General features: G+C 36.5%; 1 protein-coding gene across 1 annotated transcript in view; it reads left to right on the forward strand.

Moving 5' to 3' along the window:
* The first annotated feature begins 17,872 nt into the window (after positions 1 to 17,872).
* DPH5 (diphthamide biosynthesis 5) overlaps positions 17,873 to 24,002 on the forward strand; it is a 40,016-nt gene continuing 33,886 nt past the window's right edge. The window contains exons 1-2 of the mRNA XM_077120093.1: positions 17,873 to 18,026; positions 18,268 to 18,426. Of these exons, the coding sequence (XP_076976208.1) occupies positions 18,292 to 18,426 (135 nt within the window). The 5' untranslated portion in view covers positions 17,873 to 18,026; positions 18,268 to 18,291. The remainder of the gene's footprint in view (positions 18,027 to 18,267; positions 18,427 to 24,002) is intronic.

The raw sequence follows: 24,002 nt of genomic DNA on the forward strand, positions 1-24,002 counted from the left end.
CAGAGGGCTGCAGCTGGAAAAAGCAAAGACCTTTTCCAGTTGTCTGGGTCACAGCCTTAAGTAAAATAGATCAAATAATTAGAAATAATGAAAAGAAGGGGATAGAGGGGGGAGCAATGGTGGTGCAGTGGCAGAGTTCCTGGCCATGCCGCAGATCCGGGTTCAATTCCCAGTGCCTGCCCACGCAAAAAAATAAAAAAGGGCATAGGAACTTTCAAATTCCACTGCCCTCCCTTAAAACTTTTAAATCCAGGTTCAACAGGTCAGGCCTCATTCTTTCTGTCTCAACTATCTCTGTCCTCAGGGCCTAACCACCTAAAGCAGCTTTGGGGGAAGCATTGTGTATAAAATGATGGGGGGAGTGTGGTTTAGAATTATATTTTTTACTGGGCCTGGAGATTAGAAATGGTAGACATAGAAAAAAAATGCTGCAGAATGGGCCATGAATGTTAAAATTATTTTTTCCAGTAATACCTTTGCAATTGTAGCTGTACCAAACAAATCATTATTAAAATATAAATAGCCTTGGGATTGGAATAACTGAGTAAGATCTTATTGCCAATTTTCAGCACGTTAAATGAAAGGTCCTTGACAGCTATGGAAAAGTTTTCCTGGATTTAGGCTTGGGACAATTAAACAACTGCAATTAATTTTCTAGAGCTTGATAGTCAATGTACTTTTAAGGCCATTCATTAATCTTAGGATATTATGAAAACAAAGCCATTTTTTTTAAACCTCCAATAGAAGGAATTTTATGATGAATTTTTGAATTGAACAAATGTAATTTTATTATGCTTAGGTATGTTCTCCCTAAATTTATAAAAGATTACTGATAAAATAAGCTAGTATTATAAATACATTCTCAAAATTCCTCTTAAAAACAGCCTAACTAGATAGGCTGCATAAACTGAGCAATGTACTTTGCAATGATGACACCTATATAAAACAATAAAAACAAAGATATGCTGATGCTTCAAATATGTCCTATTTAAGAAATCAGTTCAGTAGGAAATTTGAGATATTTTTGTAACCTTGATTACCTTGGTTTCAAAGAATCTGACTTTTTAATTACTTTCCCATTTATTACTTCAGTGAATGGAAGAATGTGGATTTGTAATGGTTTTATTAATGTCAGGCAGTATGTTTTCTAAGTTTATTACATAATCAGGTTAGGAAGGGCTGTCATGAATGGGAAAGACATAATTCTTAGCTTTCAAGAGTTTATATTCTAGTTAAAATATATTTGTGCCAGGACATAGTATAAGATAGTAGCATTTAAAGTGCCTGTCAATTATCTTAATAAAAGAATGCAAATGCTGGGAGAATTTTAAAAAGCGGATAAAGAATGAGCTAGGAAGACCTCATAGAAGAGATGACCTTTGTAAGATCTTTGAATAAGAAAGTAGCATTTGAATAAGTAGAGTTCTGAACTAGATTTTCAGAAGCTACAATTTTTTTTAACTTTTTTTATTGTATAGTATAGCATATATATAAAGCAAAGAAATAAAAAGCAATAGTTTTCAAAGCACTCTTCAAACACTAATTTACAGGATAGATCCCAGAGTTTGTCACGAGTTACCATACAATCCTCTCATATTTTTCCTTCTAGCTGCTCCAGAATATAGGAGGTTAGTAGGCTTAAATACTTTTTTTATCACCACAATCAACTTTTTTTCCCTTCTTTTTTTGTGAACAATAACATTTTTACAAAAAAGCTATATATTTCAAAGCACAGCACCACAATTAGTTGTAGAACATATTTCAGACTTTGCCATGGGTTACAATTTCACAATTTTAGGTTTTTACTTCTAGCTGCTCTAAAATACTGGAGACTAAAAGAGATATCAGTTGAATGATTTAGCATTCATATTCATTTGTTAAGTCCTATCTTCTATGTATAATTCCACCATCACCTTTGATCTTTCCATACCCCTCATTGGAGTTGTTTGGGCTATGGCAATTCTAAATTTTTCGTATTGGAAGGGTCTGTCACTAATATGGGATAGGGAGATGGAACTATCTGATGTTCTAAACAGGCTGGGCTAGGTTTCAGGACTTATCTGGACCAGGGATCCATCTAGAGATTGTAGATTTCTGGCAAGTTACTCTAGTGTCTAGAACCCTTATGGAAGTTTATATATTGTCCTAGGTGTTCATTATTGTAGAAGGCATAATTTAATTTTTTGAACTACATATTCCTGGTATTATGTAGCACTTGGGGATAATGTTGAAAAAAGTTTGAGGATTTTTTTCTGGACATAAATTCCTTATTTTTTGAAAAGCTGAAATTACATTTCAAACTTGGGCTCTTCTGACTTTTGAAGGTAGTGCTGGATTGGAGAGATTTTAGGCATACTTTAAAGTAATCACTTATGTGTTATGAGTATAAAGTATATAAATGCCTGGTGCATATATATACATGTACACATGCTTATTCATTTTTAAGCAATCCAAATAGAGCTCTTTAAGAATTTTTGTTAATTTGCTATTACCATCTGGAGGTATGAGAGTATACACTGAACAGGCAGATACACAAATAGAAAGTCAGTCACAAGAAAGAGAAATACAGAACAACTTTTGAGAGGGACAAATAAAGGATTGACTATACATTATCTTATCCCATTTCTGCCCTTTTGCAGAAAAATTATAGAGTTATTTGCATGCCATTTCTCCCCTGATCCTAAATCATACTGAGGCAAATTGTACTACAGAAATAAACCTTTTCCTCATAGGCTCATAACTAAAATATTACCATTTTTTCAATACAGCCAAAAGGTTTCCTTTTTAAAGAATTTCTGTAATCAGTAACTGCTTTGGTTTGCTAAAGCTACCAGAATGCAATATACCAGAAATGGATTGGCTTTTACAAAGGGATTTATTAGGTTACAAATTTACAGTTATAAGGCCATGAAAATGTTCAAATTAAGGCATCTCGCGAAAGATACCTTGATTCTGAAGAAAGGCCGATGGCATCAGGGTTCCTCTGTCACATGGGAAGACATGTGGCCAGCACCTGTTGGTCCTTCACTCTTGGGCTACATTACTTTCAGCGTCTGGTTCCAGTGGCTTTCTCTCTGAACTTCTGTTGGTCCTTGCTTGCTCCTCCAGCGACACCTCTCTGAGCTCTCTGTGTTCTGTGGGTCCACTCTTAGAATCTCCAGGACATTTCTTTTCTCTCTTTAAATGTCTCTGAACTCTGAGCTTTCTGTGTCCCCTCAAAGAGGACTCCAGTAAAGATTAAGACCCACATTGAGTTGGGTGGGGCACATTCCTGTGGAAGCAACCTAATACAAGCTCCCACCCAGTAACAGGTCTGCACCCACATGAATGGATTCGAAGAGCCTGGCTTTACTGGGGTACATAGTTTCAAACCAGCAATGTAACAAATTAGGAATGCAGTAAAACACCAACTAACAAATATAAAGATGCTTAACACGTACTACATATTTAAGTAACATACCAATTAATAACTAGACTGAACACACCAATTAACAATTAAACAGGCATTAAATGTTTAACACACCAATTAACAACTGACAAGCATTAAACACTTACTCTACCTAGGTAACACACAGGAACAGTTAAACAGTTCTACTTAATTTTACTGAACACTAATTGATTATGGATTACTTATTTTCCAGGAGTATATTCAACAGACAAACTCAGACCTCAAACCCCATACAGAATGGTACCCAGAAAAGAGAAAGGTCAGAGCAAGGGGGATCATTCTGAAAGTGAGATCCAGGTCTTCAAACCTAGGTTTAGGGAACTCAAACCACCAAACTAACTTCATAATACACTTTTACTCCTTGTTGGCCCCACTCACCCAGTTAGATGTCCAGACTTGGAATTGGAAACGGTTTCTCTTTTTGAAGTTTTCAAGGTGCCAAAAAGGTCTGCAGTGCCACAGAGCAGAGAAAAACCCAATTGCCAAGCCTCTAGACTAAATATAGTCCAACAGTTGCAAAAGGCTCAGTTACTGCACTTAAGCTGCTTGATCGGGCCCCAGAATCTTGGTAGTTGGCCTTTTGCTTCTTAGGACCATTTGGTCCCACCAGAGTCACCAACTGATACCAGACAAAGGCAATGATTTCTCTGCCAGATACTCAAATGACCAATTCCTGAGATACTGGGGTTTCAGAGGGAAAGAGTTTCATGTTAGGCATGAGGCAGGAGAGCAGATGGCCTATGTGCCCCAAATACTAAATTCTAGAGTCTACAGGGGTTCAAGATTTTTATGGATTCTTTCAAAGGGAAATGAAATCATTTTAATATCAATTGCAAGTGTAAGCAGAACGGGAGATAGAGTTATTAGTTCAATAAGCAAAAAGGAAGGGAGACACCGAGTTATTGTTTCAATAGCAAATGTAAGCAGAAACAATTGACAAATGTAAAGGAGTATAACTGGGGCTAGAACTAGTTAATAGCTGACTCTATTAGCACCCTCTATTAGCATTAGGGTGTTTACCCTTACAAATTTCTAAAGTAAGAAATAGACAAAGGTTTTTACAATCATTCTCAGGGATCAGAATAGCTGGATTACAATTCAGAGATGGCAGGTATTTCCTCTGTCTACTCTAGTATACCAGAAAGAAAAAAGAATACTTTTATAACATTTCAGCAGTCATAAATCATTCATTAAATCCTAACTCCTCAGTTACAATACACCTTCACTTCATCGAATTTACAGTTTATGATCTATCCTACAGAATTTGGAGTCATGAATTCCTACAGCTGCATAGATTCTTATTTAATTCTTATTAAAATTTCTTATAGCACATCCTCCTGTTTCTCTGGAGAACCCTGACTAATATAGTATCTTATATGTATCCTCATAGTGCAGATAAAAGCCCAGTTAATAATTTTAGCAGCAAAGACATTTGGCCAAGGCCAGGAATCTAAACTTGAGAGCAGTAAGAACCTGAATATAAGGTGGGATTAAAGCCATATCATTGTCCATGGGGCAAAGGAACTCAAGCTTGTTCATGAGCCAAGCCTCAACCCCCCACTATATAAAATAAGGTAAAAATAATGCAGAAAAGAAAATAAGGGTAAAATATGCAAGAAACCAAACTGTGCTTAAATACAAAGGGACAAAAATAACAAGGATATAGCTGTGACAACCAGCAAGGTGGATGGCCTTGAAAGTTCAGAAAATTAACCAGAAGCAAGAACAAAGCAAGTGGGATAAAATAATTCAAGAAACTAAAGACAACAATCATTGGCTATAGGTCAAGAATCTCAGATCATTCTGTCCATTGAAGTCCACTCTTTAAAGCTGGTACACCAGGCAATGTGCTGTGGGTTTTATTAGTTAAAAACAACAACCTACATTAGATCCAGGGAACTATCCAAGTAGGAGCATAGCAGGTGATCCACAATAGGCCAAGAAATAGGCAACTGGTCACTGGGCTATCAGGTACAGTTGAGCAGATTATATATAGTAGTCTATCTGAATGGCACCTCATGAAGTTGTGTAGTGCACAAAACAAGTACTCAATGACTGGCAGTTTCAGACAGGTGAGTGCCTGGCTTTATGGGAGGGTCTAGCTCTGCAAAAGGAACTCATTCATTGGGAGATGAAGCTGAAGGCATGAAATTAACTTTCCTAGAAGACTTTGAATCAAATGTAAAGTTCAATCTTTTGAAATAACAAGTCAAAGATGTACAACTTGAGGAACTAGGTACAAGAGAAGAAATCTTATTACTGAGAAACACAGGGAGGCCAGTAAGGAGCAGAGATAACAGAAAACTGAATAAATAATGTCTGAGTGATGCAAGCTGCAAGATTAATCTGATCCTGAGTTTAATTTCCAATTGCACCTTCTCTGCTCAAGAAAAGGGTTAGCCCAGAGTCTCACAAAACCATACCCCAATACCATCAACCTACTGATGAGTTTAATTGGCCATAGGACAAAATTACTAGGAATCAAAAATAGACCATTACATCATTAGTTAAGAAAAAAGTTGGAACCTTCACTTTTGTGTTGTTTAATTACAATTACCACGTTCTGCTTCCTTTCATTACAAACAACAGTTCAACAACATTATAATCTTTTTTAAAAATATATTTTTATTGATAAAACTTAACATACAAACATTTCATATATGGTATACAATCAATGGCTCACAACATCATCACACAGTTGTGTATTCATCACCATGATCATTTTTTAGAACATATATATTGCTCCAGAAAAAGAAAGAAAAAAGAAAAAATTCTTACATACTGTCATGGTTAGGGACAGGTGTCAACTTGGCCAAGTTATGGTACCTGTTCATCTGATTGGGCAAGCACTGGTCTGTTTGTTGCAATGAGGACATTTCATAGGATTAGGTCATGATCACATCAGCTACATCCACAGCTGATTCCATTTGTAATCAGCCAAAGGGAAGTGTCTTCTGCAATTAGTGATGCTAAATCCAATCATGGGAAGCCTTTTAAGGAGGACTCAGAGGAGACAGGTTGCATTCCTGCTTTGGCTGGTGAGCCTCTCCTGTGGCGTTCATCCAGGCCATCCATTGGAGTCATCGACTTCGCAGCCTGCCCTGTGGATTTTGGACTCTGCGTTCCTACGGTCACGTGAGACACTTTCATAAATTTTATATTTGCAAGTGTTCCCTGTTGATTCTGTTTCTCTAGAGAACCCTAACTAATACACATACCATACCTCTTACCTCTCCCTCTCATCGACCACAATTATTTCCATCTCCCCAATTCATTTTAATCTATGTTCCCCCTATTATTTATTTATGTTTATTTTTATCCATATTTTTATTCATCTGTCAATATGCATATTGTCATATTGCATATGACATATCTGTCAATATGCAAGATAAAAGGAACATCAGACACAAGTTTTTCACAATCGCAGTCATATTGTAAACACTGTATCATTATACAATCATCTTCAAGAAACCAGGCTACTGGAACACAGCTCTAGCAGGTACTTCCCTCTAGCCACTCTAATACACTATAATAGCTATATAATGTGAAAGAATAACCTCCAGGATAACCTCTTGACTCAATCTGAAATCTCTCAGCAACCGCAACTTTATTTTTTTGCATTTCTCTCTTCTCTCTTTTGGTCAAGAAGGTTTTCTCAATCCCTTGATACCCGGTCCTCGCCTGGGCTAGGATTTCTGCTCCACACTGCCAGGGAGATTTTACACCCCTAGGAGTTAGGTCCCATGTAGTGGGAGGAGGGCAGTGAGTACAACTGCCACATTGGCTTAAAGAGAGGCTACATCTGAGCAACAGAGAGGTTCTCTGGGGGTGACTCTTCTTTTTTTTTACATGGGCAGGCACTGGGAATTGAACCTGGGTCCTTGGGCATAGCAGGCAAGTGTTCTTACCTGCTGAGCCACTGTGGCCCGCCCCTCTGGGGGTGACTCTTAGGCCTAATTTTAAGTAGGCTTAGCTTATCCTTTGCAGGAATAAGTTTCATAGGGGTGAACCCCAAGATTGAGGGCTTGGACTATTGCTTTGGTTGTCCCCACTGTTTCTGAGAATATCAGAAATTCTCCAAATGGGAAAGTTGAATATTTCCCCCTTTTCCCCCATTTCCCCATGGGGACTTTGCAAATACTTCTTTATTCACTATCTAAATCACTCTGGGAATTATTGGGGCATCACACTAACCCAGACAAACCAACAAAATCTCATGGCCTTTTCAAGATTCCATGTACTTATGGTGTTCAACTAAACTGGCCATACAAGTTAAGTTAGGAAATGCACTACGCAAAATATAAATTTTGCCCTATAAACCTCTCTCCCTTTAGTCTCACGCAGAAGTTGAAGTTTCAAAACATGGATGATATCACTTTACCCAGTATTTCTGATATACCTTAGTCCTATCCAGATCAGCTTCATTCATATCTCTACTCCATGTCTGATCACTTTTTCAACTTTTTAAGCTACATTATAATCTTAAAAAGTTTCAAGCTTTAGATTCAAAATCCATGTTTTCTGAGTACCAAATGTTCTAATTGCAAATTCACTGCTATAGAAGGAGATGTTCCTAAAGAGCAAGTTTAAAACCAGGATATATAGAAATTGTGTAAAATCAAATGGTCAGAGAATAGATTTGTTTGATAATAATACCAGCTGAGTGTGTGCTACATTGCAGGCCTTGGGAAATGCACTTCTCTTATATTAGCACATTTAATCCTCACAAAAACCCTAAATAAAGGTAGTAATATTTATGACAGCTAGCATTTACTGAATGCTTACTTACCAAGTGTAAAACACTGTTCCAGCCTTTACATGTAATAGTATCTCATTTAATCTTCATGACAGCCCTATGAGATAAGTACCTTCATTACCGGCATATTACAAGTGATATAACTAAGGGCTTAGGAACTTTCCTAAGGCGATATTGCTAGTAAGAGGAGGAGCAAGAATTCTAGTCCTGTAGTCTGACTCCAAAACACACAACATCAAAGTTCAGGCTTACCCATTGCTCTTAGCAGTCTGCATTTGGCGTATATGGAGTAATATTTTTCACATTACTAATGGCGTTTCATCAAAGATATAATTAAAATAGATTCCATATGAATATTAATCTCAATAAGCCATTATTTTCAGAAAATTTAACAAGCTCACATAGTAAGTCATTGAAGTAAGCTCAGATAGTAAGTCATTGAAAGGTAACAATGCTACTCAGTGTTCACAACACAAAATATTACTACAAACCAATTTAAGAAAAAAAAAACAACCTAACAAAATAAAGTGAAACGTGAGGAAACAAAGTTAGGGTGAATTATATAGTATCCTTGCCCAGGATTTTGAAAACGAAACTGGATTCCACTCCAAGGAAATTAAGTATGTGGAAATTCTGCAACTCGATATAGTGTGGAGTTTAATTTTGGTTTAAAAAGTTTCTAGAGTAATCATGAAAAAAATCACTATTATAAGTATCATAAATGACCACAGTATTAAATCTAAAGATTAATTCAGGGTCTACAGGGTTTACTATTGTGCACATTTAATAATAATGTAATTAATAATAATTTAAAAGTTAAAAAAAATTTATATTCTGGTTACATTAATTTCCAGGGTTATGGAAGTACAGCATCACTTAGCATTTTATATCAGAATTTGTTAAAGGGGGTAGGGTAGAAAAAAGAAAAAAAGGAGATTAGTATTGGGGTTCAGAACCATAAAACAAGGTAAGGGCCCACAAGTGCAAAGAGCCTACTTTGGCTGATTCCTGGTCTAGTGTTCTTTCTATTTAACCAACTCCTTTTACAGAAGGCAGTTACTTAATCCTTTAATGTGTCTTAGAAATAATCTAGCTGAAAGCATTCATTTTATTGACAGAAAAAATGGTTTTGTATAGCAGTTTATTCTTTCAAATTGCTGTATTGTATTAATATACCACAATTAATTCAACCTTTCTGTTGTTGCTGGACATTTAAAAATAAGAAAGAAAAAACACTAAATTTACTTTGAGATACCAAATGAACATTTTTTTTCTGCTACAAACAGAGTTTGTTCACCAAAATACTAAGAAGCAAAGTTCATTTACACACGAGCCATAGAATACTTTAACAAATCTCTAGGCAACATTTTTTTGGTTTCAGCCAAGTTACAGGGCTGAACTGAATGATAGAAAGACAGAAATAAAAACAGTTTTTTTTTCTGAAGGAGTACCTCAGAGTATAAAAATAATCTTTACTTAATTTGATTTCACTTTGTGTATCAATAAAATAGTATATTTAGAAAATTGGTCTATAGTTACTTAACTGTACAAATGATTTCATGGAACTTTTACAAATGGGGAAAAGAAATGAGGACCAACCTAGGAGGGATTAATAGAGTTGTCATATTATAATCTAATGGACACTGTGGATATCTATCAGATTAATTTCAAGTTCTGTATTTATATCTACCAAAGTTTACCAAGCCTTTACTATCTATCTGGCAATATGCTAAGCCCTTTATATGTATTCTCTCATTTATCCTCACCATACTCCTTTGAGGGACAGTAATATTATCATCTACAATTAGCAGAGGCACTGAGATTTCAAAATGTAATACAGGAAATGCACTACTGGGTGGAAAGCCTAGACTTGAACCAAAGTCTGACTGACACCAAAATCTGAGTTTTTCATTTCCCTCTGCACAATTCTTCCCCTCAAGTTATTTATTTATAATTACCTTGAGTTTATAGTTATTTATAATATGCATGTAATAATCATACACAGATATGCATTCATTCATTGAGCATCACTGAACATGCTTATTGAGCATCAACCATGTGCCAAACATTGTTATAGGTGCTTGGTATACATCAGTAAACAGATTTCAAAACAAACAAACAGGCCCTACCCTTGTGGTACTTATATTCTAGTGGGAAAACACAGACAACTAAAATAAACATAATAAATAAAAAAATACTATACCATTATGTTAGATAGGGGGCAGTGCATGGGGTCGTGGAGAGGCAATGAAATTATTGGAAATGTTGGTTACAGATACATAAAGTTGACAAATTAGGTTTCACTGTGGAGGTGAGCTTTGGGTAAAGATTTCAAGGTGGTGGTGTCAGAGGCACACAGATCCCTGAGGGGACTGGGGTGGGGAGAACAGAAGTAAGGTCAGAGAGGTAGAGGAGTAATGTGGGTTTGTGGCTAATAGAGAGCCTGACAGGCCACTTTTGAGAACTGTGGCTTTTGAATGAAAGAAAGGGAATTCCCATTTCCTCCCACCAAATCTTGGCTAATTTAGATACGTTTTCCCAACTAAATCTTAAAAGAACACAAAAAAGAGTGGAAATACTTATCCCTGATTCTATCTTTTTAGCAATGGACTTTGGAAGGAGGAACTGTCAAGTATAAAAATGGAATAGAAAAAAATGGGTTATAAAGAGAAAAAAGTTTCAACATACACACATACATATACACACACACACAAAGAAACACACAAGAAAACATCCTGGGGAGCTATTTTACACAAAAACAGGGCTCCAGAAGACTTTCTTAGTCCACATGCTTACTCTCATACTTATTTTTTCAATCTATTAAGCTAGAGTTAATGACAACAATAAAAATTCTCGTATTTTTCAGAGTAAATAGCTCAAGATTTGAGGAAGTTTTTGTTCATCTGTTTTTCCTATTTATGCATTTTTACATTATCACATAATTAATGCACAATGTAGATTAGTAAATAAGATCACTGAATAAAGAAAACTGCCTTTTTCCTAAGTAACCCAATGCACAAAAAAGTAACTTCAAATCTCTTCTTAACCTTGGTATATAGTTCCTTTTCCTAAAGCAATTCTATCTTTAATTATCATTTATTTGTGAGTTGTTAGAAAGTAATGACTATCAATCTATTCTGGACCTCTAAGCTCTATGACTATTAGTCAAGATTTCCTCTAACAAAGGCAATTACTGGGAATATATAGTTTAAAGCTCAGCTTCAGAGTGAAATAATATTCTCTATTCACAATAAAGTCAGATGGACTTTAGTCTTTTTCTCCCAATAGACAAACAATGAGCTCAAATAGGAAAAGTGAAGGACCAGTTCTTTAGATATAAGGCGATTAGACTGTTCAAAATGTAATGCAGTGTCTCAATTATATTGTTATCACTCTAAAATAAAAGTATTGTAGGGTGTGTTTATGACAATAGAATGGAAAAGGCATGGCATTAACCTCTTATGACTATTTATTCTCTCATATTTTATGACTATTGCCTGAAGACCTAAGATGAGATACAAAGAAAACTTTCTGACAGTGAGGGTACTAAAAATGAGTTACTGCAAAGATTATAAAAACATATACATATCTTTTAAGAAAAGCATAAATGTTCACTCTAAGGGATTGCTTGATATTGTCCTATTTGAACACAGTAATATTAAGTAGAGAAATCTCGGGGCCTCATCTATCCTTCATTTTCTTTAAACTTAAAAGGTTTGTAGTTCAGCATTTTTGTTTGTTTTCTTCTCTGTTACCATTCCTCTCTTTTCTGGTAGCACAACACTCCCAAATTTTCTGACATAATAAATAAATGTGTACTTTGACTAACTGCTTTCATTATCATTTAAATAAGACCACAATGTTGCTTAAAATCAAATTTTGCAACTTTTTGAAAGTAAAATTCTCAAGGCCCTGCCTAAATTAAGGAAAGAAATGATACTATTTAATTATCTCTATGCTTAGGTATGTTTATCAATCTGCTACCTAGATAAAGGACTATCTTTTAAGCAAAATGCAATCATCTGTATACTAATGTCTGCAAATCCCTTGAAAATGTATCAAAAAAAAATAAGGCAAATTAATGACTAGCTGGATGGATAGATACGTGATAAAGCAAACAACAAAATGTTAATAACTGTAGCACCTAGGAGGTGGCTATATAGATGTTACTGTAAAACTTTTTAAACTTTTCTATGTGTTTGAAATTTTTCCTAATAAACTATTGGGGAAAAAGGTAATCACATTTGAAATGTTTCAAATGGCAAGGGGAAATGTTCAAATCTCACAGAATAATTCTGTAAAAAAGAACTGGGCAAGACCTTGTTTCTTATGTTTACAGAGATAGGGAAGAAAAAAAATCACCATATCCCCTTTCTTTTATTTGTCTACCTCCACGAAAGTCTAAAAATGTCAGATATTTTTCAGAAATGAGAGCAGGTAGAAAGGTTTGTTTGCCAAAGAATTCTATAATGAAAATAAGTGCCTCTGGCAGAATTTTGAAGAACGAAATAATTTCAGCATCTGAAAAATACAAACAAATAATAGTTCAATTCTTTGCCTACCCACATAATTTCATTTTCAATGTAGATTTATTCTGAATGGAGGTAAAGTATAGCTTCCTTTGTGTTACTTAATTATTGTATTTAGAAATCTCTTTTCACTGTGAGCCCACCTGAAATTAGGCAAAGAAAATCTGAAAACAAAACAAAACCATAAAAAATGATCAGTACATTGAAAAATTTCTTTACCTACTCAACAATGTGCACTTGTGTATATGTTACATTTCAACATAAATGAGCTTTCCAAAATGGCATGGGCGAGGCATGTTTGATATTCTATCAATAACTTTTTTAAAATGTCTTTTATTGTTAAAGATAACATATATGCTGTCCCGGCCCGCGGGATGATCAACCGAAGCTCCAACTCCTGTGAGGGAAGAATGAAATGGGACAAAGAGACGCAAAGAACGACAGCAAGACAAATATTCTGATCAAGCTGCAAAAGTTTATTGAAAAGGCAGGGTATATATATATACTCTAGGAGAGGGGGTAGCTAGTAGGAATAGGTGGCGATCTCTAATTGGGTGAATAAGGACAAAGGGATGACTTGGGATTGGTGACTGCTGTTGCTAGGGTGGAGGGCAGATGTACGGTTAGTACTTTTGGCGCGAACTTTAGGTGCGAACTACTATTACTTCCGTGAAGAAGGCTGATTATAGTTTAGGCTGTTCTTTGTTTCAGCCCTGGTGGCCATGTTGCATGTTTCCGGCATCGCTGAGGGTGGAATTTATACATGCTACTTTAATTGTCCCCAACAATATGCAAAGAAAATAAAGAAAAAGTAATGATTTTCAAAGTACAATTCAACAAGTAGATACAGAACAGATTTCAGAGTATGTTATAGGTTACCATTCCACTATTTCAGATTTTTCCTTCTAACTGCTTCAAAACACTGGAAGCTAGAAGAAATACATATTTTTCTTTTTTTGTGAAAAATAACATATACACACAAAAGCAATAAGTTTCAAAACACATTGCAACAATTAGTTGCTGAATAGGTTTCAGAGTTTGGTATGGGTTATTCTACCATTTTAGGTTTTTATTTCTAGCTACTCTAAGACACTGGAAACTAAAAGAAATATCAATATATTGATTCAGCATTCTTACTCATTTGTTAAACCCTACCTTCTCTGTATAACTTTACCATCATCTTTGATCTTTCTCCCACTCTTTAGGGGTATTTGGGCTATGCTCATTCTAACCTTTTCATGTTGGAAGGGGCTATTGATAATATGGGGCAGGGGATTGGAACTATTTGATGTTCTGGAGAGCTGCCCCCTCTGCATTTTAGGACTTATCTGATCCTGGTACCCATCTGGAGGTTGTAGGTTTCTGGAAAGTTACCCTAGTGCATGGAACCTTTGTAGAATCTTATATAATGCCCTAGGTGTTCTTTAGGATTGGCAGGGATGGTTTTGGTTGGGGTTTGGCAAGTTACAGTAGATAGCAATGTCTAACTAATGCTTGCATAAGAGTGATCTCCAGAGTAGCCTCTCTACTCTATTTGAACTCTCTCAGCCACTGATACCTTATTTGTTACACTTTTTTTCCCCCTTTTGGTCAGGATGGCATTGTTGATTTCATGGTACCAGGGCCAGACTCATCCCTTGGAGTCATCTCCCATGCCTTGTCAGGGAGATTTTCACCCCTGAATGCCATGTTTTATGTAAGGGAGAAAGAAATGATTTCACTTGCAGAGTTGGGCTTAGAAAGAGGGGCCACATCTGAGCAACAAAAGAGGTCCTCCGGAAGTAACTCTTAGGCATACCTATGGATTGGCTAAGCTTCTCCAATATATACATAAGCTTCACAAGAGCATACCTCAAGAAAAGGGCTTGGCCTACTGATGTGGGTATCCCTAATGTTTGACAAAGTATCTGGGATCTCTCTGGTGATAAAGTTTAATAGTTCCATACTGTCTCTCCCATCCCTCAAGGGACTTTGTCAACACCGTCTGATTATCTGCTTTATATAGTCTGGGATGTATCCAGGCATTACATTAAGTTATACAGAATTAAAGGGCCTCATTCTTATTCTGGGTTCTGTGTGTTTGTATTGTTTAAATGATCTATCCAGACAGGTTGAGTAAGATTATGTGCGACAGACAATTTAGGTTCTGGACAAAATAAACCATAAACCTTTCTTCCTTTGGTCTCAGAGTAGATGAGGTTCTAAACTATAGACAATGTCTTCCTTACCCCTGTATTCTGAATTACCTTAATCCCAACCTGATCAGCTTCATTTTTAACTTCAAATACCAGGTTCAACATATATAAGACAGCCTCTCCAGCTCTAGAAATAATAATTACCATTCTATGCTAAATATGACTGCTATAAGAGTTTACAATCTAGGCCCCTGTTTTCTTATAAGTATTTTCTAAATGGGATCATATAAGAAATGCTCTTTTGTTTCTGGCTTATTTTGCTTCACCACATATCCCACAGGTTCTTTTACAATGTTGCATGCCTCACAACTTCAATCCTTTTCGTAGCAGCATAATATTCTATCAGATGTATACACCATTGTTGGCCAATCTACTTCTCAGTAGGTGCATCCTTCAGCCACCTCCATTCATTAGGTATCAGGTATAATGTCCAAAGTCAACAGTCCATCAGCACTCTCAATTTTAGATAACTTCATTGTTTCCAAGAGAAAGAGAGCAAAGAAACACAACCTCACCAAATAGAAAATCTAAACCTCCCCTTAACTCTTGCCCCTCCCCCATTATTTCCATCAATAACTTTTTGATAGTTATCTAAAATATACCACCCTCTGCATTTCATAAAGACAAAAAGATATAATTCAAAAGAAATTGCTCGCCTACTAGTGGATACATAATGATCCATTTAAAAAACACTTATTGAATATCTGCCATGTGCCAGGCACTGTGCTAAGCCTTAGGGCAAGACTATGAATAAGATACATTCCTGACTTTATGAAATTCATGGTTTGGTAAAGAAGAAGACACACAAATGGACAATTATACAAACACTTACACTGAAAGATAAGTATATGCCCAAGAATATTACTGAAACAGAGAGATACCTAACCTAGCTGGCTGGCTGGAGTTCTCTGGGAAGGGTGCCTGAGCTAAGTCTTAAAGGATGAACAGTAGTAACCTAGATGGTAGAAAATAGGTGAGGGTAATCTGTGCAAAGGTGGCAGAGAGGCCCAAAACAGCATACTGTGGGCAGAGAACTATAAGCAGTTCAGTACTGCCAGATATAAAGCTCAAGGTGAAGAGTGGGGAGAGGGTGAAGAGGTAGGCAGTGGCCACCCTATGGATAATCTTGTGGGATATGTTAAAAGCTTGGATTTTCTCTTGTTCTTAAAAACATTTTAAATAGGGGTTTTGAGAGTTCTTTATATATTCTGGAAACAAGTCCTTTACCAGGACTTGTTGAATTTGACATGTCTGGGTCATGGGTTATCTAAGTGATATCTATCTATCTATCATCTACCTACCTACCTACCTACCTGGTCATGGGTTATCTAAGTGATATCTATGTGATATCTATCTATCTATCATCTATCTATCTATCTATCACCTACCTTCCTACCTACCTATTATCTAAGCGATATCTATCTATCATCTATCTATCTATCTATCTATCACCTACCTACCTACCTATTTATCTACCTAAGTGATATCTATGTGATATCTATCTATCTATCATCTATCTATCTATCACCTACCTACCTACCTACCTACCTACCTATTTATCTACCTACCTACCTACCTACCTACCTACCTATTTATCTACCTACCTACCTACCTACCTACCTACCTATGTATCTATCTACTCTGGAAATATTTTCTCCCAGTGTGTCTTTTCATTCTATTCATAGCATCTTCTGAAGAGCATAAGCTTTTATTTTGTGTAACTCTTAAGTTATCAATGTTTTCTTTATGGACAGTGCTTTTGGTGTCACATTAAGAAATTTGTCTAATTAAGATCACAGATAATTTTCTCCTACGTTTTCGTCTGGAACTTTCAAAATTTCAGGTTTTTCATTTAGGTTTATTATCCATTTCTGAGTCAATTTTTTGTACATGGTGTGAAAAATGGATTGAGGTAATGAGAGGAGATAGACTCGGCCATGAAGATTGTACGCAGAATAAGAAGTGTAAAAGGCCGTTGGGGGTGGGCCAAGATGGCTCAGCAGGCATCAACTGCCATGCCAGAGGACCCGGGTTCGGTTCCCGGTGCCTGCCAATGTAAAAAATAATAAAATAAAAAAAACATAAACCAAGACTTAAGGAAGGGGGTCTGGCCAAAAAGATGCAAGGCACTGTCAGAGAAATACCAGGAAAACACCGAATAATCAAAAATGTTCACTAAGATAAGCAATGTAAACTGGCTTTTAAACTTGGATGAGATCATTAGTGACCTTAGGAAGAGCATTTCCAGTCAAAATAAACCTTCCTGTCATCAGAACTGTAACTAAACAACCACTTTATAAGAATTTCCCCCGGACAGCATTTAAGGCCTGGTCTGAAATCCCTGAGCACTCTTTGCAAAGGAGGGTCTGGGCTTCACGACAGCGAGGATGACATCGGATCCCCGTCACTCCGGAATTAGGTTTTGGGGACAAACCCGAGGAGTCACGGCCCCGCTGGGAAATCAGAATCACACCACGGAGTTTACAAGAGGGCAGCTCACCCGGGAGGAAACTGGTGAAACTCCAAGCGAGTGGGAAAGCGAGACTGGAAATCTGTGTACTTGGGGAAACCCGGGGCAAACGAAGGGAGTTCCGTCTCAGGTCGCTCTCACCGCCCGCGCGGCCGCCTCCTCCCGCTCCCGCCTCTCCTCCCTCGCAGCACGCGGCGGCCCAATCCCGGGTCCAGCTCCTCCCTACTCCCCCGCCCAGCATCTCCTTCACTTTACCCAGTCCCAGGACCAAGATGCTTAAGCCATTGGCCAGGGGCGATCCTAGGCACGTCTGGTACTTTCCAGAGGCCATGCTGGTGGGTGCAAGAGGGACTCCCCCCGCTGGCTGACCTTTCGTCTCTCCGCCCCTGAAGCCCCGCGGGCCTTAGTCAAATCAAGACCACAATTCCGAGCTCCAAACCCACTTTCCCTCCGCCTCTAGCTAGTCGTAAAGTGCAGTAAAGGCGCCGGCATTTTGCGGCAGCGTAAGTGAGGCCGGCGGCGTGGAACCGCGTTACACCTGGATCCGCAGTTTCAGCAACTGCTTCTGTAGCGGGTCTGAGTTAGGCGTTTGGGGAAGACTGGGGAACAGCTGCGATTTTCTCCACGGGTAAATGGATACCTCCAGGGTTGAGTAACGAGAAGCTGCGGGAGTAGGTTGTTTAAAGCATTTATTACAACCCGTAATTAAGAGGAGTGGAATATGGTTCTCAAACCTCATTCTGTGTCTCCGAGTGAGACGTGGCACCCTTCTTTGTGCTGTTTTGGTTTCTGTCTTTGTGTTCATTACTTTATTTTAGGCATCCTTGATGCAGCTGACATTTGTCTTTCTTGTTTGCTTGGTCCTGCAGTTCCCCCCTCCCCTGGAGTTTGAAATGCTTTACCTGGTTGGCTTGGGCCTGGGAGATGCCAAGGACATCACAGTCAAGGGCCTGGAAGTTGTAAGGCGCTGCAGGCGAGTGTATCTGGAATCTTACACCTCAGTCTTGACCGTAGGGAAGGAATCCCTGGTAGGTACTTAAGGTTCCCCAGCCATCGGGGGAGACAGGCTTTCTAACATCTGATTTTCATTACAATAAGCGGAACAGAATTTTCAAGTCTGCCTATTTAATCCCTTAAAAAATACACTCCTTGGTCTTAAAGGATCGGAGGAATGCAAGAATGGACACCATACACCAACCAAGTGACTTGGAAATTGAGAGAGTGCTTTGTTCCACTTCAGCGTTTTGTGATTTGTGGCTTTCTCCAGTAAATCGGAAAGGAAACTTATTTTATGCTCCTGGGGATAGTTATAAAAAATCCCTTATTTCATGAAATAGTCAAGAAATCCTTCTGAGTTGAATGCTAATGAGGTGCTGGCCCAGCTTTAATGAGTTGGTTATATATTCAGAAATCGTGCTGAAATCTTCCCCCCATCACTTTGAAGTATTTCCATAGGGAATGGGAATCGCCTCTCTGTATACTGTCCAGAGAGTTCTTACCTTTAAATCCACATTTCATTTCCCAATAAGGCTTGCACCCATATACTTCTATATATTTGGAGGGTAGGGAGACTAAGTAACCATAGAATATGTTGGGAGAAGCATACATTTAGCTGGCTCTCCTTAAGGGCTCATTAAATTTTGGAAGGGCCAAATTCAGGTTCAACATCAAACTCAAAGCAGGGTAGAATTTCCTTAACGAAAAGATTTATGGGCATTCTTTCGAAAAAGGAAGAGGATTTTAGAATTTAGAATTTTGGAATTTATTCTACATTATTATTAATGTAGAAGACTGCGCATTAGAGTCTTCCAAACAAAGAGGTGATCCAGAGAATTTTTTTTTTGTCTCTCAGTCTTACTTTAAAATCTTAGAGAGAGAATTAAGGCCTGCTATTTGAATTGCCCATGCATTGAAATAAAAATTATGTGTGATGAACAGCTTTGATCTATTAGCTCCAATTTTTGTCACTGTTAGCTCCAATTTTTGTCACTGTTAGGAAGGAACTAAGATAATGGAAATATTCTTCTCTAATCAATGATCAAGGAAAACTAGAATGAATTTAAAAAGCATCCAGGTGTGTAGAGACAACTCAGGTTTTTAGGATAAGGTGTTAAAAGTATTGCTTAGAGGAAGATGTGGACTTTATTGTAAGTCCTAAACTTTGCCACATGTGACCTTGGACAAGCCCCTTGAGTTTCTTAAAGTGTAAAATGGGAACAAAAATGCCTTCCTCACAGATTTTTAGCATGGTGCTAAAAATAGCCATTAATGAACATATTTCTATATTCCTCTGAACTTCCACTTAATTTTTCAAATGGGTATAATAACCACATTGGAGGGTTATATAGGGTTTTGTTAAGCTATTGTATGTGAAAGTACTTAGTAAATTTTAAGTGCTTGCCAAATGCTAATTTTGGTTGTTATACTTTTTTAAGTATTGCTTTTTCTTTTCCGAAAATGTACCTGTAGAATTATTATATACAGAATGAAGATCTGTATCTGTATATAATAATTATAGATTTATTATAATTATTATTATAATAATATATTACAATTATAATTATTATTGGCTGGGTCAGACCTCATCTAGAAGTAAATTATGTATGTTTTGTTAAGGTGCTGGAATATCTTTTCCTCTACAATAACAATTGCTAACATTATGTACTGTTTTAAATGCTTTACATGTAAAATTGTTATGGGATTCTTATTACCTAATTACTTTTCTCATTTTGCTAATCTCTAGAGGTAAGGAATTTGCCTGTGGTCATATATACAGCAAGTAATGGCTATGAACCAGGTATTTCTGAGTGGAAATCCACCACTCTTACAAATACTTTGTGTATTTTTAGGGATAGCAAATAGGTAAATAAAGTATAACTTTCTGAGAATGCATACAGAGGAGATGGGATTCAAGTAAAGTGGCCAATCTTGGATCTCTCCCTGCCACAAAATTCCATTGATTTGCCCTCCATGACCTCCTACAAGTCCTCAGTTGGTGTTCTTACCTGAGCAACTTGCCATTCAACAGCTGCCTTACATGAATCATTGCAGAACAAAGTAAGGTTTAAATGAATAAATTCCTGTCTTATATTGCCCAGTAAAATCTCAGAGCCACTTTCTCGTCAACCAGTTCCTTTCTCCTTCCTTTTTATCTTTGTCTTTTAAAACAAATCGATTTTTGAAATATGTTGGCATGTATTTATATACCTGTATATACAATCTGATAGCAGTAATTATAGTTAACTATTGCACAGTAAAAAATAAAGATTGGTAAAATCTCTTTTCTGTGATGTATGTGTGCTTTCTTTATCGGAAATCACAAAAAGATAATATTTTGTAAATTGCATGCATAGGTGCTGTTAAATCTGGAATTTGTCTGCTCTTATATTGAAAGCTGTTTTAAGATTGTCGAACAGGTGGTAGTGTCTATATGTTATAATTATTCAAAAGTTAATCTAGAGTTGGTGGGCTTAGGAGAGAATTTTTATTTGGTATATATGATTTGAATTTCTTTGGGTAAGTTCTGTGGACAAATGAGCTTATTTGCCTCCTTGATAAAGCACACCTCTGCATTATATAAAGGAGTATAGGCATTGATCCTTGTTCTCAAGTGGTTCTTGATTCATCTGTTATACCCTGAATAGCTTAGCAGTAATAGAAGATGTAAATAACAATTTGTGACAGCAGTGGAAGGGAGAAACTGTAAATTCTTATTTCTGGGAAGAACCTAGATGATCTTATCCAAACCAGCACTCTTACTTTCACCAATAAAGTAGTAGAAACTGTCACAAACATTAAATAGTTACTGATTAGTAGTTACTATTGGTATCCATGGGTGAGAAATCACTTCAGGCGGTGGTGATCAGGGAGTGCTATGGAATAGATGAAATTTGAGCTATGTTTTAAAATAATGCATCCCAATTAAATTTTTTTTTTAACGTCATTGTCCAAATGAAAAATGATAAAAGTTTATTGCCCTGCAGAGTAAATGAAGGAAGCTGCTCATGGCCAGAGGAGGCTAACTCCAGGGCTCCTACAACCCTACAGAAGGCAGAGGGGATCACTAATCTTTCACCTCTCTGTGCTTCATTTACAGCATGTGTGAAGTTCTGTTCCACCCAGCTCTGTGAATTTGGACAGTCATTTAACTTTTCTGTGCTTCTGTTTCTTATCTGTAAAATGGAGATAAAAATAGTACCTGTCTTATAGATTGTGGTAAAGATTAAGTGAATTCATATGTATAAGGCTCTTAGAATAATGTCTGACCACAGAGTGAATTTCTTTTAGATAAGATTTGGTACAAGGAAAAGAAAGAGCATTCTCATAATGAAGAAATCATTATGAGCAAAAGCATGGAGGAGGAAAGTGCAAGGCATTTGCTATCCTTGTTCTTGGGACTCACTGAAATAACTCATTTTCTTTCTGTTTACCCTCCCTTCCTTTCAAATCTGTGTATCACCTGTACATTAGCACCTTCTATTTCCTTGTCCTCCTACCATGCTGCTGGTGTTTGAAGTGAGAGGAACAAAGGACAGGACACTAAAAGGGCTTTACAATGAGAAAAATGAGGCTATCAGTTATAGTCTTTATTTTCTATCGTCCCTTATTCTAAATGTGAATTTTCTTTCCTCCAGACTTAGAAAATGACTTGTAAGTTGAGATGCTCTTTCTGTTCAAAGCTAATTCAATCTAGATGTGGTTTTTAAAATCCCTTCCTCTCCCCATCTTCCTTTGGAACCTTATTCCCATCAATTATTCTTTCTTCTTTATGTTCAGTTTATATTAACATCCTCCCCTAGGCCTGAAATGATATTAAGGTACCTATTGTGACAATTCTCTTTTAAATCTCTTTCCTGTTGTTATTATCTCTGTTTCCCCCTTTATACAAAGTTTTTTTTTTTTAAAAAAAGCTTTTTATCAATATTGTCCCCACTTCCATTCATGTCTCAGGCCCCTGTAACCTGACTTCCAATTCACTGAACTATTTCTCTGTTAAATAATTAGCTGAGGACTCCAGAGGATAGTTTTGAGTTCCTTGCTTCACCTCTTTAGACATCATTGACCACTGCTTGAAACTGGCTTTTAAGACACAACTTTTTGAGCAGATAAAACATTCAGTAGGTTGAAATTGAAAAGATACTAAAAGGTGGGGTATACATTGAAAGGGTTCTATTCCAGTTTTCCTTTCTAGAGGCAGTCGTTACTAATTTCTTGTGTATCCTTGGAAAAGTACCTGGAAGTAATTCTGACTTTTAGTTTTTATACTATTTTTTGAAATACAAAAACTGCCCATATAAAGCAAGAATGAATTTTGAACTTTGCCTTCTTTTCATAAATGCAGGTGATTAGGCCTGAAATTATACAAAACTGGTCAATCAGTTATTGGATAATACAAATTGAACATCATTTGTTAAATGGTATTTATTGTTTTTGTTTTCCTTCCTTGACCTCTGACTAGGTTTTTTGCTCCTCTAGCACATACTCTTTATGTATGTCCCTTTCACTGCTTTCTCCCAATACCAAGCATTTAGTTTGGTGTGGAGGATGTAAATAAGAAATTAAAAAGTGAGTCAGTGAACAAATAAACAAATGGATAACTTTTCTTAAAAATTACTACCTGTCACTTAATGCCTCTTTCCTTTTTTAAATGTTTTTTGAAGAGGAGCAGGCATATGATTATTTTGGGATATTTGTGTGTTTCTCTTTAAAGAAAATTTTTAAAATAAACATTCTATTGTCTAGGTAATAAAATGTTTCTTAGGGTAAATGATAAATTTGGAGTGATAGAATTCTTGAGGAGAGTGAGTTTTTCTTTTATTGTTAAAATCAATTATAAAATGTGGAATGAGGTTACTGCTTGCATTAAGCTAATGGTATGACTTTTAGTCTTAAAGAAATATTAAAAGTTCGGGAAAGGCATTGTTTCCTTCAGTTTCCAGTAATCTTGCATGTGATCTCTTAGACATGTCACATATAAATGTTCTACAATATTTAAGTTTTCTGGATTCATAAAACCAAAGTAAAACATGTGAAATTAATGATTAAGAAAAAAAATGCAGTAAAACAAAAATACAGAGCATTTTTCATCTGTAAAAACACCGTTGTTTTTGCAGAATTTTGAGACATTATCTTTTGAGAGAATGTGAAAAGAAGAAGGGATCTTTTTTCATATTTGAGAAACACATTCTAGTTAAGTAATAGGAAATAGTTATGAGTTGGAACTATAGCCTTTATATTTGGATGCTTAATAATTTGTTAATTTACTCATTTGTTTGACAGATATTGAGTGCTAAATATTCTTCAACCACAGCAATCCTTAGAACTTTTAATGAATTAAGCAAACTTCTCTGAATGTAAGAAATAGCATAATTTATCTATGGATTCACTTTTACCATATTTGAATTACAGATTACCCCACAGGAAATTGGTTATACAATCTGTGATCTTGCATAATAGGTTGTAGTTTTAATCACGACTACTAATACACTAGCTCACTGTCTTTATACTTATATGCTGCCATGCCAGTTAAAGTTTACCTGCTGGGTTTGTTTTTTGAATTTGAATATTGGGATTAATCCACAAAACAGTTTATATGGAGGCTTAC

The sequence above is a fragment of the Tamandua tetradactyla genome, chromosome 11 (assembly GCF_023851605.1).
Source record: "Tamandua tetradactyla isolate mTamTet1 chromosome 11, mTamTet1.pri, whole genome shotgun sequence".
NCBI lineage: Eukaryota > Metazoa > Chordata > Mammalia > Pilosa > Myrmecophagidae > Tamandua > Tamandua tetradactyla.